This window comes from Mytilus galloprovincialis, chromosome 4 (assembly GCF_965363235.1).
Source record: "Mytilus galloprovincialis chromosome 4, xbMytGall1.hap1.1, whole genome shotgun sequence".
NCBI classification, from domain to species: domain Eukaryota; kingdom Metazoa; phylum Mollusca; class Bivalvia; order Mytilida; family Mytilidae; genus Mytilus; species Mytilus galloprovincialis.
In genome coordinates this window covers 26,689,328-26,708,701 of record NC_134841.1, presented here as the reverse complement: position 1 = coordinate 26,708,701, position 19,374 = coordinate 26,689,328, and the positions used below count along the sequence as shown (strand labels likewise).

At 31.9% G+C, this 19,374-nt stretch overlaps 1 protein-coding gene across 2 annotated transcripts; it reads left to right on the top strand.

The window, feature by feature from the left end:
• Positions 1–3,427: 3,427 nt before the first annotated feature.
• On the top strand, positions 3,428–15,809 carry LOC143071727 (BLOC-1-related complex subunit 8-like). 2 transcript variants are annotated; one of them, XM_076246234.1, is made up of 7 exons: positions 3,428–3,578; positions 10,295–10,381; positions 11,547–11,659; positions 12,944–13,008; positions 13,356–13,463; positions 14,708–14,749; positions 15,595–15,809. In XM_076246234.1, the coding sequence occupies exons 1-6, from the start codon at positions 3,530–3,532 to the stop codon at positions 14,712–14,714; spliced, it is 429 nt and encodes a 142-aa protein (XP_076102349.1). In that variant the 5' UTR covers positions 3,428–3,529; the 3' UTR covers positions 14,715–14,749; positions 15,595–15,809. The 2 variants fall into 2 exon arrangements, with proteins under 2 accessions (XP_076102349.1, XP_076102348.1); XM_076246233.1 differs by lacking the exon at positions 14,708–14,749.
• Positions 15,810–19,374: the final 3,565 nt, after the last annotated feature.

Below are 19,374 nucleotides of genomic sequence, written 5' to 3'. Positions count from 1 at the left end.
GGATGAAGAGCTATGCTAATCCAAAAGGTTAAAAACCAAAAGCTTATTAAAATATGCTAAGGATGAAGAGCTATACTAATCTAAAAGGTTAAAAACCAAAAGCTTATTAAAATATGCAAAGGATGAAGAGCTATGCTAATCCAAAAGGTTCAAAAGGTATAGCCAAAGCCAGGCAAGGAATAAGAGCTTTGTATGAGGGAGATATATTCCTTAATTCAAAATCATCTTTAACATTTTGTAACAACAGAATTTAATAATAAAATAAAATCATTTTTTCATGAATGCCAGTACCAAAGTCACTGGCTACTGGACTGGTGATAACCTCCATGACTAACAGTTCTTCAGCAGAGGTATCAACCTACATTGTAGTGGTACTAATAACATTAAAGGTACCATTTTTTTCTGCACCATACGCGCATTCAGTCTACAAAAGAGGGACGAAAGACACCAAAGGGACAGTCAAACTCAGAAATCTAAAACAAACTGACAATGCCATGGCCAAAAACGAAAAAGACGAACAGACTAACAACAGTACGCATGACACAACATAGAAAACCAAAGAATAAACAACACGAACCCCACCAAAAACTAAGGGTGATCTCAGGTGCTCCGAATGGGTAAGCAGATCCTGCTCCACATGTGGCACCCGTCGTGTTGCTTATGTGATAACAAATCCGGTAAAAAGTCTAAGTCGGTAGGTAACATTCATGAAAGGGAAGGGGATTGTAGTTACGACGTAAGGAACATATCCGATATCATTTGTGAAACGGTTATTCCATAACGGTCAACCAACTTGTGATGGCGTCCGTAAAATTTACGAAGGGATGATTTCAACTTCACCATTTAGAACTCTTGGTTTAATAGCTTCCTTGTGAGCAGCAACCCTATCAAGAAAATCATGATATGAAAATGCAAGCACTGGAATCTTGTATCAATTGGGAGATATATACCCCGTATGCAGGTGCTGCTGGAATGTTGCTACTTAGAAATGGAAAGTTTACAATTGGAAAGCTGAAATCATCTCTTTTGTCGTAAAGTTTTGTTTTCAACCGACCCTCATTGTCAATTTCTAGGTGTAAGTCAAGATATGAGACTGACTTAACTGTATCTGTAGTATCCTTTATCTTTAGTTCGATGGGATCGATGCATTCCACATAGTCACCAAATTTTGAATTATTTAGTGAAAGAACATCATCTATATAGCGGAAAGTAGAGTTAAAGGATATTGCTAACTTCTTGTCTTTCTTCCTAAGAAGTTCCTGCATGAAGTCAGCCTCGTAATAATAAAGAAACAAGTCAGCAAGTAGAGGGGCACAGTGTTGTTCCCATTGGAATGGCGACAGTCTGTTAAAAAAAAACACGTCCTCCGAACGTAACAAATATGTTGTCAATCTGAGACTACTATAACACAGTAGTAGTAGTTATAGTAGTCTCAGATGAAATCAACGATAATTGGTATTCTTTTCACAAATAATTCGTGTAAATGATTGTCCTATGAATTCAATTACTGTAAACCAACTTATTTTCGCGAGCGATTTATTTTCGCAACTTTCGCGAGTAGAAAACTAACGCGAATATAAATTGTCGCGAATATGTAAAACTTGGATCTTTCCTTATTAAACTACATCAAATAAATCAATTAATCGCGAAATTAAATAGCCGCGAAGTGGTCTTCACAGTTTAAAACGCGAAATAAAGTATCCGCGAAAATAAGTTGGTTTACACTATGTATAAAGAATAAAATGTTAAAAAGAAACTTACTTACTGGTAAATTATTAAACCAGGGATATCATTACCATAAATTACTTAAAACCTTTACTAAATTTTTCCATAGATATAAAGATTTGGTTTTGAAGTTTGGTTGTTTTAGTTTGGAAAACTTATTTCAAACGGGATAGCACATCCTCATTTTTACGGAAATGTTGTTAACCGTGCCCGGAAATTTAGAAATGATCCATGTAAACTTGTCGCTCCTTTAAATAAACTTATTCTAAAAGGTTATCTATTCAACACTGTAATAAGATCATTGAATATTGTTTTTATTGGTATAAATATTGATTTTGTTATCAGTAAATTAAAAGCTAACTAAATATTCCTAGTATGTTATATGTATAAATACATATTCATGGAGCTACAATCTGTCGATACCTGTAACTTGGCATTGCACAAGGTCACGTTTTTCTCTGGCTGTTTATGACGTTTTTACACTAAATCCATTGGATGTTGGATGTGTACGGATTGATAGTTTAGTCTTAGTTGCATGATTTTTTTTATTAGTTGTTAGTGGCTTTGAACTAGCTGTCAGATAACTGTGAGTACTCTCAGATCTGTTCATTGTGTCTTTTTGTGTCGGGATGTATAAGTACCGTCCACGTCCACTTGTATTTTTGTCCATCTGATGAGTTAAGCCTTTTTCAACTGATTTTTATAGTTCGTTCTTATGTTGTACTGTTATACCACTGTCCCAGGTTAGGGGGGGGGTTGGGATCCCGCTAACATGTTTAACCCCGCCACATTATTAATGTATGTGCCTGTCCCAAGTCAGGAGCCTGTAATTCAGTGGTTGTCGTTTGTAAATATGTTGTAAATTTGTTTTTCGTTCATTTTTTTTTTACAAAAATAAGGCTGTTAGTTTTCACGTTTGAATTGTTTTACATTGTCTTATCGGGGCCTTTTATAGCTGACTATGCGGTATGGGCTTTGTTCATTGTTGAAGGCCGTACAGTGACCTTCTCTATCTAAAATACTACTACTCTGATTAATTTACAATATATTTAAAGTATATCCATGAAATATTTAGAAACTTAAGTTGAAATACATAACTAATCTTTAGATGGAGGCTGAAGTCTGCAACATTTTTGTAGTAATTTAGGCAAGATCACTGATAGGCTTAAAATTGTCTTATCAGGGCCTTTTATAGCTAACTATGCAATATGGGCTTTGCTCATTGTTGAAGGCCGAACGGTGACCTATAGTTGATAATGTCTGTGTCATTTTGGTCTTTTGTGGATAGTTGTCTCATTGGCAATCATACCACATCTTCTGTTTTATATTAAAAAAATCATGCATGTTTTATGTTGTAATTTTTGTTCAATTAAAACCTTGAAAATTGCAATAGTTTAACGATTGTAAGCATTTAAACTCAGCCAGATTCGAATACAAGTTAAGAAATTCCGGTAAAGTATATCAAACAGATGTACAATGGTATATATCCTTATCAAATTGGGAAATATTACATTTAGTTTTTTATTAAAGATTAAAAGTACTATTTGTTACTTCATATTTGAATCTTTACGCTAATTTTCGTTTAGAAAGTAATCAAAAATTGTTTCGTTTTAGTTTTATACACTTTCGGAATTACGAATCTTAATTTACACCTGTTTGTTCGTAACAGTAGCCACATCCCTTTTCACCGTCACCTGTTTATTTATTAACCATTTGTGTAAACTTCCGGTATTCCCGAACGAAATAACAATTTCACTTTTTATGGTCAAGGGCTAGAGGGATGTTGACTTTGTGAAGTCTTTGTATGGACAATGCATTTAATTACTCACAGTATCGTTTAAGAGCGATGCAAGGTATCTTTTGCTTGGTATTATAGATAAAACATATAATTCCACTGAACCTATAGTACTACAAAATATATAATATATTAGTAGGTGCAAATCAGAAATTTGTATAGTGCTGTTAGGGACGACATCAATTTTGTTGTTGCAATTTTGACATTGATTTTACATGTACATTATCTATATTGGTCAATCAATTTTTCACAAATTTAGTTAAGAGGGGGTGGGTCACTAAAAAAACTATGTGAACAGTAAACTTTCAAGTTCATCCGTCACTGGGAAAAACTCTTCAATTATGCACGCCTTTATTAAATCATTTACCAGATAGAGGGGATCACCTGTATCCCTGCACTAATATGAGGCAGGCATTACTTGTAAATGGGGACGAAGTCTGTATTATTTATCATGTTGATAAAAGAAACGGAAATTCCGTAACATTTCCGATATTGGTTCTATTGTTAGGGATTTAGTTGTGACGTTATTTAAGTTATGACGTCATTTTCAATGTAAACAAAGAAACGATGTTATCAGGTAACGTTTTTTCATATCAAACAATTATTAATAATGATTTGGTGTTGAATAAACAAGCAAAACATTTGTGCGCAGATGCAGACTGGAAAAGGAAGTAGATCTGGAAAAAAAAGTTAACAATTTTGAGTTCATTAGTAGAATAACCCATTTGGATAATTTTCCCAAATTTTTTTTAATTTTTTTTTTATTGATTTTTCTACAGTAATTGGGGACTTCGTCCCCATATAAGTATAATGTTCATCAAGGGTCTAAGTGATTGTCATCGTGCAGGATAAACTAGAAATAAAGTTGTTTTTTTAAGTACAATGTACTTAATCACAATCCCCTAATGACAGCAGTGTTGATTGTCAGACTCAATTATGAGAATTTAATTTGAAAACCAGAGTTTTCGACGGAAATGGATCGAACTCAAACGTTGTCTATTAAGGTTTTAACTTATTAGCTCACCTGACCTGAAAGGTCAAGTGGGCTTTTCTCATCACTTGGCGTCTGTCTTCCGTTGTCCATCGTCCATAAACTTTTACAAAAATCTTCTCCTCTGAAACTACTGGGCCAAGTTTAACCAAACTTGGCCACAGTCATCATTGGGGTATCTAGTTCAAAGAATGTGTGGTGTGACCCAGCCAACCAACCAAGATGGCTGCCATGGCTAAAAAAAGAACATAGGGGAAAATGTAGATTTTGGCTTATAACTCTGAAACCAAAGCATTTAGAGCAAATCTGACTTTGTGGTTAAATTATTTATTAGGTCAAGATCTATCTGCCCTGAAATTTTTAGACTAATCAGACAACTCATTCTTGGGTTGCTGCCACCAAATTAGTACAATTTTGTAATTTTAAGAAAAAATTTGCAGTTTTTTGTTATTATCTTGAATATTATTATAGATAGAGATAAACTGTAAACAGCAATAATGTTTAGCAAAGTAAAATCTATAAATAAATTAACATGACCAAAATTGTCGGTTGACCCCTTAAGGAGTTAGTGCCCTTTATAGTCAATTTTTTAACCATTTTTTGTAAATCTTAGTTATCTTTTACAAAAATATTCTCCTCTGAAAGCTGGGCCAAATTTAACCAAACTTGGCCACAAACATCATTGGGGTATCGAGTTTTAAAAATGTGTCTAATGAATGACCAGGCCAACCAACCAAGATGGCCACCATGGCTAAAAATATAACATAGGGGAAAAATGTAGATTTTGGCTTTTATCTGAAATCAACGAATTTAGAGCAAATCTGACATGGGGTAAAATTGTTTATCAGGTCAAGATCTACCCTGAAATTTTCAGACAATTCAGACAATCCATTGTTGGGTTGCTGCCCCTTTAAGAAAATTTTGCATATTTTTGTTATTATCTGGAATATTATTACAGATACAGTTAAACTGTAAACAGCAATAATGATAAGCCAAATAAGATCTTCAAGTAAGTCAACATGACCAAAATTGTCAATTGACCCCTTTTGAGTTATTGCCCTTTCGTTATATATGTAGTCAATTTTTAACAATTTTCATAAATTTTTGTAAATTTTTAGAAAATATTTTTCACTGTACGGTAATTACTGGGCCAAGTTCAATATAGATAGAGATAAGTGTAGCAACAAGAATTTCAGTAAAGTAAGATCTACAAACACATCACCATCACTAAAACACAATTATGTCATGAATTTATCTGTGTCCATTGTTTAATATGCACATAGACCAAGGTGAGCGACACAGGCTCTTGAGAGCCTCTAGTTTTAACCTACATTGATCTTTTGATATCATCCCTTAATGTTATGAACATGATGAACTTTGAACATAAATTTAAAGCTTTTCAAATTACAATGTAAAAGTCTTCTTGAACACTATACTATACCCCTTTCTGCAGGTGTTCACTTGGTTATTGAACATCAGTAAAAAAATTCTCAAACACTCTTTCAATTAACATGATTACTACAAAATCTCTGCATGTAAAAAATATCGTTAATCGGGTCTCATTTATATTTAAAGTCAGCTGAATGTCAAGAAGAAATAAATTTATAGTGACAAGAAGAGAAAAAAAATAGCAAAATAACATTAAATGGTAGTTAACATATTTTAAAAATGTCAACTTTTATGTAGAAAAAAAATAATAATATTAAAGGTTCATCAAGGAAATGAAAAATATGGCCATGTTTACACCACAAAATCTACTTTGAGAAACTGATGCATTTACAAATGTAGTAATGTTTTAAGGTATAGCAGGACCTAGATATTTAAAGTTATATGTATAATCTATGTTTTAGAAAATTAAGAACTTACCTTACCCTAATTTTGATGTGCATTTTTTTCCAGTCTGCAGAAGATTATAAAATAAACTAACAGTAATCAAACAAGTTTCATTTGATTAGGTCCACTCAGATACACACTTTAAATCAGTTAGGTCCACTCAGATACACACTTTAAATCAGTTAGGTCCACTCAGATACACACTACATTTGATTAGGTCCACTCAGATACACACTTTAAATCAGTTAGGTCCACTCAGATACACACTTTAAATCAGTTAGGTCCACTCAGATACACACTTTAAATCAGTTAGGTCCACTCAGATACACACTTTAAATCAGTTAGGTTCACTCAGATACACACTTTAAATCAGTTAGGTCCACTCAGATACACACTTTACATTTGATTAGGTCCACTCAGGTACACACTTTACATTTGATTAGGTCCACTCAGATACACACTTTAAATCACCTATTGCTTGCAGATGTCTATATTATCCATCTATTGTCTATTTAAATCCATACTACTCACAACATTGATTATATGTCATGAGGGGAGCTTCTCAAATTTTCTCTGCAACTTAAAGTATCTTTTGCACCTTCTGCTGAAAAAAATTAATAACAAAACCCTGAAAATTTTATAATTTTATGAAACATAAAATGGATTTAAAATTTAATTATCTAGGTCCTGCCATGCCTTAAAACTTCTTCAGGTACACAGGTTTGTCTGTACTCTTGAGGTAAATTTGTGATGTAAAAACAGCAATATTAGCAAAATGGTTGATGAACCTTAAGCTACCACATTGATTTCACAATCTTCTGCAAGAGTCATCTGACTCAGACCATGTCTGGCATTTTGTTGCATATTGATATGTTGAACCTTATGAACAACATTTAAATATCAGAAAAAAGGTCATGGTTGTAACTTCCTTGTTTTTCATGTTTGTCTGAATTCATGCAAATGCCTTGTTCAGAACAAAATAAAAGATGATTTATTTTTTTCATTGATTCTTTAAATGTCTTTTTGTTTTTTAATCTGATAATAATGTTTTAAGTTTATTGGTATCTACAGTTAATTAACGGTATGTCAATGTATGTAGATAACTGTTGTATAAATATATTGATATGCATGATCAGATCATAAATCTACATTTTGTATCTGTAAAACTGTCACATTGTTAAGTTCATTGTTTTTGAAAGAACTCACTTTATTCTGTCTTTCTTTTATCTCTTTAATTTCTGATATCAAAAAAGAAAAATTCCTTATGTTGGAATTGAAAAAAAAATAAACCTAAAATTGAGAAAGGAAATGGTGAATATGTCAAAGCGACAACCACCCGACCATAGAGCAAACAACAGCCGAAGGCAACCAATGGGTCTTCAATGTAGCGAGAATTCCCGCACCCGTAGGTGTCCTTCAGCTGGCCCCTAAAATATGCATAATAGTACAGTGATAATGGACGTCATACTAAACTCCGAATTATACACAAGAAACTAAAATTTAAAATCATACAAGACTAACAAAGGCCAGAGGCTCCTGACTTGGGACAGGCGCAACATTGCGGCGGGGTTAAACATGTTTATGAGATCTCAACCCTCCCCCTATACCTCTAGCCAATGTAGAAAAGTAAAACAATAACAATACGCACATTAAAATTCAGTTCAAGAGAAGTCCAGGTCTGATGTCAAAAGATGTAACAAAAGAAAATAAATAAAATGACAATAATACATAAATAACAACAGACTACTAGCAGTTAACTGACATGCCAGCTCCAAACCTCAATTAAACTGATTGAAAGATTATGTCTTCATCATATGAATATCAGGTACAATCCCTCCCGTTAGGGGTTTAGTATCATACTATCATAAAATATATGAGAAGAACATAACCCGTGTCATGCCAACAACTGTTTTTTTAGAAATAAATGTGTTTAGTTCCGATGCAAAGACCCTATCAGTGAATCAATGTTAAAGCCAAAATATGCAATCTTTAATGACCTGACAACAGTATCGTAACTATATCCCCTTTTAATAAGTCTATTTAAAGGTTTTGTTAGTTTCTGAGGAGAATACTGACATTTTTGTGCTTTATAAAGAATATTTCCATAAAATTTTGGATGTGAAATACCTGAACGTATAAGATGTCTGCATGTTGAGTTATATTTACGAATTATTTTCTTATACCGGTGATAAAATTTAGTAAATGTTTTGACCAGTTTGTGATATCGAAAACTCTGCATTTATTATCACAGGGTTTGAAATTAGCAGGGGTCCGCTCGCCAATGGCCCCTAAAATTTTGTGTGGGCTCCCAAAGTTTCTGCTTTTCTTGTATAGAACTAAATAAATTGGCTACAAGTTTTAAGCTGTGGTCTACCATTGTCAAAATCTTAAGTTCAATCCCTGTTATCATATTTTCTTACTGTTTTTATTCAGAGAATATTTGTATATTCGTCAAAGATGTTCAACTGACTTTATTAAGATAGGTTATATTGTTTAAGATTATGAGTCTTAGCCAACTTACTTACAAGTACTGTTACTTTTTTGCAAGCATTCAAAAAGATTCCCATTAAAACTTAATTTTTTCAAGTTTCAAATTTTGAAAAGTTTCAAGAAGAAATCTTCAATTACACAGTATTGTGCAATAGATTTGTTAGATCTTTGACCACATTAATTTTGTGACTTGTGACAAAAACCTATATTATGTCAAAATTTTTATCACAATCCAAATTCAGACTTCAAGCTTGAATATTGTGACCAAATTTGCCCCAACTGTTCAGGGTTCAACAACTGGGGTCGTATAAAACTGCGCCCTGTGGAGCACCTGGTTTGGCATAGGCATCAATACATGTTGGTTTATTACATGTTATTATGCTTACAAGTTACTGGCTCCATGCCTTGATTATATGTATGTCTAACTTGTGACATAGACTTCTTTGGGTATTTGTATTTCCCTTTCTTTCTTTAATTTCATTATGATGTGCACAAATTCATGTTATATACATGCTTTTATTTTGACTTTTATAAGTCCATGTTGTTGTAAATTTTTTTAAGAATTCTGTTGTTGTCCTTACATTTTATACTTTGTAGTTACTTAGTGGCACCCAAATTTGTGTGTGTTGTTAAGTTGCTGTCTCATAAATGTATCATCTGCACTGTGTTTATAAATTTGTTTCTATTTGTACTAGTTTCAAACCTATACCATGGCAGTAAAACTAAAAGAGAACAACATTACAAAAATATCATCAAAGTGCAAGTGTAGGATAATTTTATAACATTAAGCATAATTAATCAGTTTCTCTAAAAGAGGGGCGAAATATACCAGAGGGATAGTCAAACTCATAGATCGAAATAAACTGACAATGTCATGGCTAAAACTAAAAAAACCAAACAGACAAATAATAGTACAATAGACACAACATAGAAAACTAAAGACTAAGCAACAAGAACCCCACCAGAAACTGAGGGTGGTCTCAGATGCTCCGTAAGGGTAAGCAGATTCTAAGTTTGTTTTATCACTATGAAAGTAAAGAGATGTTGTACTAGGATTGCCAATGAGACTAACATCCACCAAGAGTCTTTCCTGATAAACATTTTGAAACATATGATTTATATTTGGACTTTTATAATTCTGAGACTTGCATGTAATTTTTAGTTTATTTGTTTAGGTTTCATCCACTATTATACTGTTTGAGCTGTTATCTCATATAAAATATTTTCATTTAATGCTTTATTAATTCAATAGTACTACAATACTTGTTGTGTCCTTTTTTCAGTGAAATTGGACTGTTGTTATATTCTATATCAAATTCAATGTACGTACTGCAATACTATTAGTGTCCTTTTCTCATTGATGTTAGACAGTCGTTGTATTGTTTATCAAGTTCATTGTGGGTATTTAGGCAGACCTTTAAATCAGAGATTTCCTACATTATGTTTTATATCTTTTATAGGTGGGGACAGTTTGTACAATAGAATGGCTACAGCAAACTTGTTTAAAGAGGCTCAAGATGCTGAATTAGAATACAAAGCTAGAAAAGGTAAGACTATTCTAGAACAAGTTGTTTTCAATTTTAAAATATTAAAGGAAGAAAGAAATTGTTGTGTTAGAGTATAGTAATACAGAAATTACTTATGCTTTACCATGCTTAATTTTATTGTCTTGTATAATTAAATAACACCATAATTACTTTTTTTTCAAATTGAGATTGGAAATATGAAAACCAATGTCTAGGCTGAAATAGTGCAACAGTTAAAATGAGAATTACTATGAAATACAGAATTTCTAGTAATGCCACATAGTGTGTTTCTTTTCAAATTAATTTAAGAAAAATGTTGACTCTGTCACTCAGGATCTAAACTAAAAAAGGGTTGAAACCAATACTGTACCTGTAGTAATTAATAGCAGAACATTCATAGGAGAGATAATTGTTAAAGTTAAGATTATATAAATGTTTAATTTCAAATTGTTTCCAGTTTTGTTTCTGTGGATGTTTGAATTAATTCAAGAAGATGAAATTTGTGAATTAGAATGAAATACAAAATGAAAATTACAAGATTACAAAAGATTTTTTTCATTGATTAAAAATGAATTATAAGGACTATATTAGAAATTAATTTCTACATGAAACATTGTGTGGAAGATGTCATAAAACATTTCATAATGTTCTCATGCACATTAAAATTTCTTTTTTTTTTAAATTGTAGAAACAATGACAACAATCTTTTTTACATGTTACTTAAACAAGATGGGAAGTGGAACAAGACTTATAGCAAGCAATTTAATTTCCCAACATGGGCATTGACTATCTATAAAGCTTTTAAAATCACTAAATGTTGTGTTAGTACACTATAAATTTTAAAGTTGACTATAGGCGGATCAAGGAGGGCCCAGGGCCCACCTTTTTGTGGGAAAAATTTGGATGGTTATATAGGGAATCACTGAATCATGACGGTAGCTTTTTTAGGTCAGTCAGTCCCTTAGGAAAAGTTCTTGATCCTCCACTGTCGACAAAATTTTTACACAGAATCTTTGAGCCTCAAATCTCTTGGAAATAACCATGGTATTTTTGTAATTAAAAAAAAAATCCTTGCAACATGTCTCTATCATGTCTATCAAATAAATAAATGTCAGTACTCTTGTTAATTCTATCAATCCTGTGAAAAAACTTTCTGTTAATAATTTATTGGATCATCATTTTCCAGTGACAGACAAAATATCAGAAAATATGAATGTGATAGCTAATGAACCATCTTTAGCCTTCTTCAGAATCCAAGAACATGTGAGAAAATCTCTACCTCAGCTTGTAGAAACTAAGGTAAGTCAGCGTGTAGAAACTGAGGTAAGTTAGCTTGTAGAAACTAAGGTAAGCTGGTAGAAACTGAGGTTTTAAAGTCAGCTTGTAGAAACTAAGGTAAGTCAGCTTGTAGAAACTGAGGTAAGTCAGCTTGTAGAAACTAAGGTAAGTTAGCTTGTAAAAATAAGATAAGGCAGCTTATAGAAACTACTGGTAAGGCAAGTCAGCTTGTAGAAACTAAGGTAAGTCAAACAGAATGGGGGTATAGCAAAATGTTTGGAAATGTGTTTATATTCGGAGACAGATGTCTTACCCATTTGTCTGATTGGATAGGAAACTTAATTTCCAATGCAGTTCTAACCTTAATTTTTTAGGAACTAAAGTAAATGTAGAAGAAGGGATGGGAGATAAAGGCATTTGTTAAGGAGACTTCAATTCAGTTATTGAAAAATGTAGAAACTGAATTGAATGAGTTAGTCACTATAAATGAATAGAATCTAGAAATAAATAAAGAAACAAAAAATGGAAAGAAACAAGTTGACAAATTCTCTTTAATGAAAAGCCTCTACATCAGCTTAAAGAAACTTTTGGCTAAAATACTTTAGTTAAGACAAAAATGCATTACTTGACCTTGCAGAATTTCATTATGACCTGTCTAAAAGGGAACAAAGAAAATCCCTGACATTTGTATGAATTCTGAAATATGTATAAAATACGTTGAATTGATGAATAAATATACTAATAAGAGGATTTAGTATAATTGCCATTAATACATATTATTCACCAAATACCATTATTACTGACACGGAACGTCATCGTTGTCATCAATTCACAAGTCATCATCACAGAATTATACGACTTTTCAAACATTCTTTTTTCTCTTTTTACTTTCTATCCTCTTTGTTCACCTATGAAAGCTAGTATTATATTGTATAAACTGTTTTTTTTTATATGCATGTCCATTATATTATACTATTATTGTAACTTTATATTGTATTATGGAGAAGATTTCATAAGTATGATTTACTTGTGTCTAATCCATTTTGCTTTAATTCAGCAAATAAAAGATATTTAAACTAAACCAAATACCAGAACACACTGAAATCTAAATATTTCAAGCAGTATCATTTGATTTTCATTAAGTTGTATCTAAAATAGAAATTATAAACCCTTGATGTCGTAATTCTATCTTTTTCTAAAGCTAATTACAAGAACTTTACATTTTCTTTCAATCAAATTTAGTCCTAAAACATTTTGGATAAAGAATATTTTGAAAAGTACAGTGTTTTATATTAATTTTTTCAGCATGAAGTTCAAGACATACAACAGAAGGTACAGGGTGCCAGCTTTGACACAGAATATGCTACAAAGTATATATATATTGTATAAATTTTATTGTTTAATGTACTAGAAAGTATATACAAGGAATTCAATTGATTTAGTATTTTCTTACTCAGAAGTGGGGCCCTATATTGCAATCACTTTTTCCTTTCCGTCAGTCCCTTTCTCCAACAAGTATTTTTTGAAACTACTAAGTAGACTATTTCATATTTTGTCAGCAACAAATAAGAGTCACTTATGTGTCAGATTGAGAAGAATTTTGCATCTGGCATATTCCATTTAAAACTTGGTATCTTTTATGACCTTTTTATTAAAGAGAAGAGAGGAGTTTTCCTTTTTTGAAAACAGAAAATCAGTATTTTTTTCTATTTTACAGTGCAGTGAAGAATTTACAGAAAAGTAGTATGCATTTCCAGAATATACAAGATCTTATGAAAAATGCCATGTTTATGAAGCAGCAGATAGATTACCAAAATGACAGAAGGTATTATGAGATTTAAGAACTGCCTAATTATAAAAAAGAAGATGTGGTATGAATCGTATGATTGCCAATGAAACAACTCTCCACAAGAGACCAAATGACAAATAACTTAACAACTATAGGTCACTGTATGGCCTTCAACAATGAGCAAAGCCTAATCTAAGTTTGAAATGGTCTCTATAGAAACTGCCCTGAATGTGGTCTTAAAAACATTTAAATAATATTTTAACTTTCTTGCTTTAAGTTTCTATGCATAGTTTCTTGGTTTGACAGATATTTTGGAGAATGAGCAGATTGATGATTATAAAATCAAAGGCTAGAGATGACAACCTCTTTCAGATAACAAATTTCTTTAAGTAAAAGGACATGTTTGAATAAGATTGAGGAGAAACACCTACCGTATGATAAAGTACAATTTTTATACAGGGTAAATGTTGTAGTTCAAACCTCTTTCTGACAGATGTTGAAGGGCTAGTTATAGTTGTAGTTGTGCAAATGCATTCACCCTGTTCATCATGATACTTTAAACGTCAACAGTGCTCTTCTCACACTATCACATTTATATGTTCAGTGAACAACTAAATCTGGATCAAAACCTAAATTTAGAAATTAGCCTACATTTGGGTAAATTCTTCATAATGAATATGTGTACTAAGTTTATTTTTACTGAGGAACTACAAATCAGAGCTTCCTGAAATTTAGTATCAAACTTCATGCGAGCATGCAATACTATCTGATGTGCTTTCACGTCAATCACTTATCAACAGAGAACAGGAAAAGGTGAGATCAAGTATGTACATGTCCCTTACTGATGAACAACTATTTTCGGATAGTCAATCACATGACAAGTAAGTTGCTTGGCAACAACCATGTGATGCTTAGCAACAGTCACTTTGTTGCATGCACGAACACAGTTGAAAGCGTTTTGATTTAGTTAGAAATAAAATAAATTCATGAAAAGCTTAGTTAAAAAATTGAATTGAATTTCTATTAGAATAAAGAGGTAGTATGATATAAACGTTTTGACAAATATTTATATATTTAACTTTTAACAACTGTGTTCATAATTATGACCTTATATGCCAAATTAAGCTTTTGTGATGACGTTTATTTTATTCCAGTTTTTGTGGAAAAAAAAAAGAAGTGTATTGTCATATTAATAATATATATTTTTGGAAGAACCTTATTTTTTTATGTTTGTAAGTTGATACTGTGCATGAAGTGATAAGCATGTACTAATATTACAGGACCTAGTGTTGTGTTGGTCAGTATTCTGTTAATGCTTTTGAGTAAGTCAATGATGTTGTTTGTAGTTGTAAACTGTGTCATTTAGATGTTGTATGTTTTGAACTACTTTTATTTCATTGTTTACAAACTATTACAGTTGACTAATGATAATATTATAAAGTACTTAGTTAAACAGTGAATGAAAGGGGGGAAAAAAAATACTTTTTAAAAAATGAATAATATGCAATTTTATTTTTTAAGTTTCTTTAGTTGAGCTGCCTGCTGATCCTTATGTCCAATTTCAACATTTTTATAAGATCTCTGCAATTCGGTTAATTACTTGATCTGAAATTCTCTTTGAGGAAATCAGTTGGAAAAATTTTGCAAGGCTTATTTTCTGCCCATATCTAACATAACTTGATTTGTCAGTGATAGTCCAAATGTCTGGTCCATCATACGTTTTTTGATTGAGTTAAGCTTTCCAATTGATATTTTATAGTGTCTTTGTATGTTGTGATGTTATATTATTGTTTCAGAAAAGAGGAGTCACCTTATGCATTCATTTCAAAGCTGTAATTTTTTTAATTATGTAATTTGATCAATTTTTTATTTCAAATGGCATATAGACTGAATCCAGCAAGTGGCAACTAGAGTCAAAGTTTTAACTGAAGTTGAAATCAGTCATTAAAACCTTTGTCAAAAATTGACATAAAAATGAATAAAGTGAATGAGAATAAAATACAGCAAACAAGACAGGATGATTCAAAAGTTTTTAAACAGTTAATGTAAACATGTATAAAACCACTTAGAAACTCAAGAAATCCAAACTAAGGTGTATGTTTATGCCAATGCATCTAAGCTACTAGTAATGAATACATTTTGAGCTTCTGATAATTATTTATTTCAGTGAGCCACTAGGAACACCAGTTAATGAGCCAGTTGAACCAGTAGTAGAAGCATTAGTATCACCAGGTGGATTAAGTATAAATGCTGATGCATCATGACAAGAATATTAAGAGGGTGATGTGCAATAACACTCCATTTATTTATTGTTGTTTTAAGTAGATTTTTGTTATGTATATAAATGTCTACATTTTATGAATAAAGAAACTATTATTGTTATCTATAGTAATTTTACACAGGTATGTCTTGATCTTCTAGAATATTAAATTGAACAGGAACTTTTTTTTATTTTTAATTTCACCATTTTTCTTGGAGATGTACTTGAAAAATACCTTACAAGTTCCTCATGCCCATCAAATAGTTTTTCACTGGACTTTGACCTCATTTGAGGATCAGTGAATCAGGTTAAGTTTTTGTGGTCAAGTACCTCATATACTTTAAGCAATAGATCTACTATATTTGATGTATGGAATGATTGTAAGGTGAACCTGACCAACTGGTAGGTGTCATCTGACCTTGATCTCATTTTCATGGTTCAGTGGTTAAAGTTAAGTTTTGGTCCTGTTTTTTCTGCTGCTGTATGCAATAGGTCGTCTATTTTTGATGTGAGAAAATATTTTATGATTTACTTGTCTGGCATGTTTTATTTGACCTTGACATAATTTTTAAGGTTCATTCTCAATGTTTAGTTTTTAGCTTTTTGGTCTGTTTTTATATTACCCCAAAATTTTTTTGGGATCGTATAATGTTAGAATAAGAATAAGAATAAGAATTTTATCAGTATAAAATCCAAACAATAGGATTGTTACTAAAATATACAACAAAAACAAACAAACAGACAGTGGCATATTAAATACAAAACGATAGTCATTAAACACTACAAACATGTAGCATTGAAAGAAAAACAAAAACATAGATTATTAGTATTAATTATAATACTATTTTTGACAGCATGCCTCCTCTTTAAAATTATCAATTAAAATATTATGCTTATGTTATAAAAAATATGTTATAATATATATAACATTATAAGTTGAGCCATCAATTACACAGTTCATATATTGACATTATAATTGTTTCTTTCATTATACATTTCACTTATGTAGTTAACAATGATAAGTAAAATATCACATTCTTCGCAGGAAAATATAAAATCAAATTTGTTTTCTTCACTCATTGAATTAAAACAGGGGACAATACTAGATATTTCATCAAACATTTTGATCCTATAATGTTATGATGTCGTCGTTGTCGTCCAAAGACACATTGGTTTCTGGATAATAACTTAAGTTTAAGTTAATAGATCTTTATGAAATTTTCTCAGAATGTTCAATACTACACAAGGAAGGTTAGGATTGATTTTGGGGTTGATGGTCCCAACCGTTTAGGAATTAGAGGCCCAAAAGGGGCCCAAAACAAGCAATTTTATAGTTGTATCTATATTTGGTGTATGAAATGATTGTAAGATGAACATGTATTTCTAGTTTGGTTTATCTTTCCTTGATCTCATTTTCTTGGACCATGTTTAGTTTATGTGATAGTTGTAGTTCATATTTATATTTAGTATTATCAACATAAAATCAGTGGTCAGTAAGGAAGGCAAGACATTTCGGTGTGTGCAATCTTGATAGCTATTTTCTTGCTGAATATCTGTACTATAAGAGCAAGTAAAATGTCAGGAGGATTTTGAAAGTAAATAACTTGGCCTTGATAATAACAAAAATAAATGGTTTGTTCTGTGGTAGTTTGAAAATAAATAACCTGACTTGCAGTGTATTGAAAATAAATAACTCAGCAGGTCTAATATCGAAAGGATAAGATGGCACCAGATTCTTCATAAATTCATTTTTTTTCCCAAAAAAATCGTGAAACTCTTCCATTTTTTTTTTAATAATAAAAGTATAAATATTATTTAAATATACGTGAAATGTCTGAAAATTAGTTTCATTTAACTTGAGGTAAACCTTACCTCACTTTTACTTTAACAGCGCAGTAACTACATTGAGGCAAATGCCTCGTGTAGGAAATTTCAAAACCAAACGCTTGTCTCCATATCAAATTGTGTTCACGGCGAGTGGCTTGCAAGAAGCAAGTTCTCTTTTCCCTTAGACGTAGCCGTGGCCCTGATTTTTCGGGATCAATGTTTCTTATTTATTTGTCTTTTTGTTCATTGATTGCCCTTCTGTTTTCTGTTAGTGTTGCATTCCTTTTGTAATCTAGTAATTTTGTTATGAACTTGATCATGAGTTTAAAAAAGCAGCAGCCACAGACGTAACTATGTGAATTCCATTTTTGCTTTACCATGCACATGCATGGTCTTTTGATGTTGTCCATAGAAACTTAAGTCTTACACTGAATTTATACATTTGAGACCAAAATATTGTCAAAAAAATTGTTAAAACAAAACTTGCATTTTCAGATTATAAAAGGGTCTTCGGAACACCCAGAAAGCATGATTTTGCATCATTTGTTCTATAGCTTCTTAGGCCTTCAGTGGCCCCAAAACCCTTCAAAAACATTTTGTCTCGCTCCACTCGGCGAAATATGTTTGCCAATACTTTTAAATGAGGCTAGTTACAACCAAACTTTAATACTATGTATGTATGCAATAAATGTATATGCAGTTGGGATTCATTTCTGCAGAGAATGATGTTTAATTCTGATTAAATGGTACATAATGACTTGACATGTATTATTTATAATAAAAAAATCATGGCTAGGATGAAAAATTTTGTCCTGCATTTTTTTTTAGCTGTAATCTGTCCTGCCTTTTTATTTTCACTCTGTTTGGTCCTGCTTTTTTTTTTTTTTTTATCCTGACTTTTTTACCTAAATTGTCGTCCTGACTTTTTTTTTACTCAAAACTCCTGTCCTGCCTATTTTTTTCAAATTTCATCCTAGCCCCTCCATAAAAATCAAATGGTAGCTCCCTAAAGCTTTTTGTGGTTGATAGATAGGCCTGTTTCTACAGCTCTGCCTTATTCCAGTGCTATAAAAATGAGATGTGGTATGATTGTCAATGACTCTCTAAAAGAGACCAAATGGCACAGAAATTAACAGCTATAGTCTGTCCGGCTGCTTTGTTGGTGTTTGTGGGACAGCAAAGCAATGTCATCACAAATTCTACGTCACTAAGGGAGCTAATAGGCAGGACAGGAGTTTTGAGTAAAAAAAAAAGGCAGGATGAGACACTTTGCAAACAAAAAAGGCAGGATGACAATTTAGGTAAAAAAAAGTCGGGATAAACTAATAAAAAAAAGGCAGGACCGAATAGAGTGAAAAATAAAAAGGCAGGACAGAGATTACAACTAAAAAAATGCAGGACAAAATTTTTCATCCTAGCCCCCCCATAAAAATCAAATGGTAGCTCCCTAAACTGGGTGAACATGATCCATTGAATACCGTTCCTTCTGTGGTCTGTTGCTTAATGATCAAGTCATCCACCAGGAGGAAAATTATTGATGACAGGAGGCAGCCTTGTCTTACCTACTTGTTATATCAAAGGCTTCTTTTTCGGAATTCAAAAGGAGTAGGTTCAGTAAGACCCCTTTTTGGCCCCAAAATATAGCAGTTTTACAAAATTGTAAAAATGTAACGGCCGTTTAGTTATTTATTGGACAGTATTATAATGCTTCTGCTATATAAATATGGGCTGTTTTTTTACAATACAATGCACATATATCGGGTACTAGCACCATTAAGTCATGCTAAAATACTGAAATCTTCACAATTCTAGCATTTTAGTTAAATTTTAGACGGTTTTCGTGTAAAACGAAAGTGGCCG